This window comes from Brassica oleracea, chromosome C9 (genome assembly GCF_000695525.1).
Source record: "Brassica oleracea var. oleracea cultivar TO1000 chromosome C9, BOL, whole genome shotgun sequence".
In the NCBI taxonomy this organism is placed as follows: domain Eukaryota; kingdom Viridiplantae; phylum Streptophyta; class Magnoliopsida; order Brassicales; family Brassicaceae; genus Brassica; species Brassica oleracea.
The window spans coordinates 30,193,510-30,195,953 of NC_027756.1; the positions used below are offsets into that span (position 1 = coordinate 30,193,510).

Here is a 2,444-nt window from a genome sequence, read left to right on the forward strand (position 1 = left end):
GGGAAGCTGAGGTCGTCTAGGATCAGGAACACCTTAGGGTTAGAGCTGATCGGATGCTGACGAGTTGGAACGCGAGCTGGGACGAATTAGGGTTCGTCCGGATTAGGTTAAACTCGCCGGCTAGGTTAGGGTTTAAGGGGTTGGCGATTTTAGCTTAGATTGCAGAGAACAATCGTGCTGATAACGTGTTGTAAAACGAAGGTTTTAGGTCTGAATATTTCTATGTTTCATTAATGAATAAGTGTTTCCTTATATAGGAGATTACAAGATAAGTAAAAAAGAAAGTATCAAAAACCAAACTCACCAGGATTAGGAAAACTACTAATATATAATAATGAAAAGATAACAATTACAAGGAAAATGAAAGATGGTTTCTTTTTCTCCAAGCCGTCTCTCTCTGCATGTCATGGCCGTCTCTCTCTTTCCAAGTCGTGGCCAACTCTCTCTCTAGTTGTATGGACCGGTTATGGAACATGTCGGTTATGGACATCCACTAATTAATTTATAACAGATATATCTAATATTTATGTGTAAAAAACTAAAAGTTAATTTAATACTTGCGTAATTTTCTTTCCATGCCTATAAACCAGACTAACCAGTACACATACCGACGCCAGATGTTTCGATTCCACGGTAGTCCACCACAGGTGAACAAACATGGATGGAAATTGTACAACGTGTAGCGATCAGAAACCAGAGATAATTAGCGTAACTGATCTAGTCACCACCACCCAGACATAACCCAGAGGAGAAAGATTACAAAATACATACGTTGGCATTTGAAAGAAAAACTGGAAGAGAATACAAAATGGCAACGCGAGGAGCAGCTGCTGCGTTCGTAATATGGAAGCACCGAAACAACCCTTCTCTTCGATCGATATCATCGCACCATTTCTATCCCATTTTCAAACCTCAAATCATCCCAAAAGGTAACAAATTAGGGTTCGTCACCGAAAATATGAAGAAGTTAAATTGGCATATATATGATTCTCTTTGTAGGGTGTCGATATCAGATTAGGGCAATACAAGGAGAAAGTGTTGATCGCGGTACACAATCGAAGAACAACGATGAGCCAAAACCAAAACCTGAGAATTGGAAAATCAAAATGCTTTACGATGGGGATTGCCCTCTCTGTATGCGTGAGGTCTACCTAAAAATAAGCATCTATCTCATATGTTCATAACTAAACTTGAAAATACTTCTCTCAAAGCTGAATTGTTCTGTTTCCGTTTTCTTGTCAAAAAGGTTAATATGCTTAAGGAAAGGAATGAGGAATATGGAACGATAAAGTTCGTCGACATCAGTTCCAATGATTATTCCCCGCAAGAGAATCAAGGGCTTGATTACAAAACTGTAAATTGATTTATTTAACCTTCTCTAGTTTGTACCATCCTCTGTTTTTATTGTTCTGGTTCGGATTTGATCGAGATTTTTATCAGGTTATGGGGCAAATCCACGCGATTCAGTCCGAGGGAAATGTGGTAACGGGTGTGGAGGTAGTAAAGCTTAACATCATTGTTTAGACTAAACCCATTTCGTATAGCATATTAATGTTTTTTTTAATTGGCCGTTTGAACGTTTTCAGGCATTTAGGAAACTATATGAATTGGTTGGGCTTGGATGGGTTTACTCTATCACAAAATTTGAACCAGTAAAGCCTCTCTCTTGCAAGTTGGATTTTTCAAGAATCGTTCCTCTTTTATCGTGTCTTGTTCTGCTTTCATGGATAACATATGATTACTCGCAGATAGGGAAGGTAGCTGATGCAGTGTATGATTTCTGGGCTAAGTATCGACTTCAGGTCACAGGTATACGTTATGACGTGAATCATGCTTAAACTTTATTCAAGTTTATTTTGTGCCTTAAAGTTCTATTTCTTTGTTGAATAGGGCGGCCACCTATAGAAGCTATTCTTGAAGCGAGAAAGAAAAATAAGGTAGGGAGAAAGAGAACCTCACAAAGTGCATTCGTTTTATGGCTTTTCTTTCTTAATCTTTACTCAAAAAAAGAAACCGAGGAGATCATTTTTGTTGGCAGGTGGAGACATGTGGTAACAGTAAGGCGTGCAAGACGTGATTTTTCCTACAAATTACATATACCACAGCCAGTTTGTAGTTACATATGCTCTGTTTGCCCGCATTATATAAACTTGAGTGTTTCGATGTATTAGATAAAAAGTACGTTGCGTATATTTCGGACCAGATCTTCCTTTGGAAATAAGAATATTCGAAATCAAAATGGACATAATTCGGTTACTCATCTCCTTTGAGTAAATATATTTGAGTGGCAGCAGTAGTATCTATCAGTGTTCGGAAATTACCTTGGGAAAGAGATACAACGAAGATACAATGCAATGAGGCAAGACCAACCGAGGAGGTTAAAACCACGACCAGAAGTATAGGAGTTAACGAACCAAGTTGTCAGAAGAAGGAACCGGTTGAGT

At 38.5% G+C, this 2,444-nt stretch overlaps 1 protein-coding gene across 1 annotated transcript; it reads left to right on the forward strand.

The window, feature by feature from the left end:
• Positions 1–641: 641 nt before the first annotated feature.
• LOC106315840 (uncharacterized protein At5g50100, mitochondrial) lies at positions 642–2,239 on the forward strand. The gene is made up of 8 exons (XM_013753668.1): positions 642–929; positions 1,000–1,145; positions 1,247–1,354; positions 1,441–1,497; positions 1,587–1,652; positions 1,749–1,809; positions 1,891–1,937; positions 2,039–2,239. The coding sequence occupies exons 1-8, from the start codon at positions 809–811 to the stop codon at positions 2,075–2,077; spliced, it is 645 nt and encodes a 214-aa protein (XP_013609122.1). The 5' UTR covers positions 642–808; the 3' UTR covers positions 2,078–2,239.
• Positions 2,240–2,444: the final 205 nt, after the last annotated feature.

Bases quoted from the DNA above. Each gene is read 5' to 3' on its own strand.
- LOC106315840 (XM_013753668.1), top strand. From the start codon at position 809: ATGGCAACGCGAGGAGCAGCTGCTGCGTTCGTAATATGGAAGCACCGA. The intron at 1,653-1,748 runs GTAAAGCCTCTC...GATTACTCGCAG, and splicing joins CTATCACAAAATTTGAACCA to ATAGGGAAGGTAGCTGATGC. The intron at 1,938-2,038 runs GTAGGGAGAAAG...TTTTGTTGGCAG, and splicing joins AAGCGAGAAAGAAAAATAAG to GTGGAGACATGTGGTAACAG.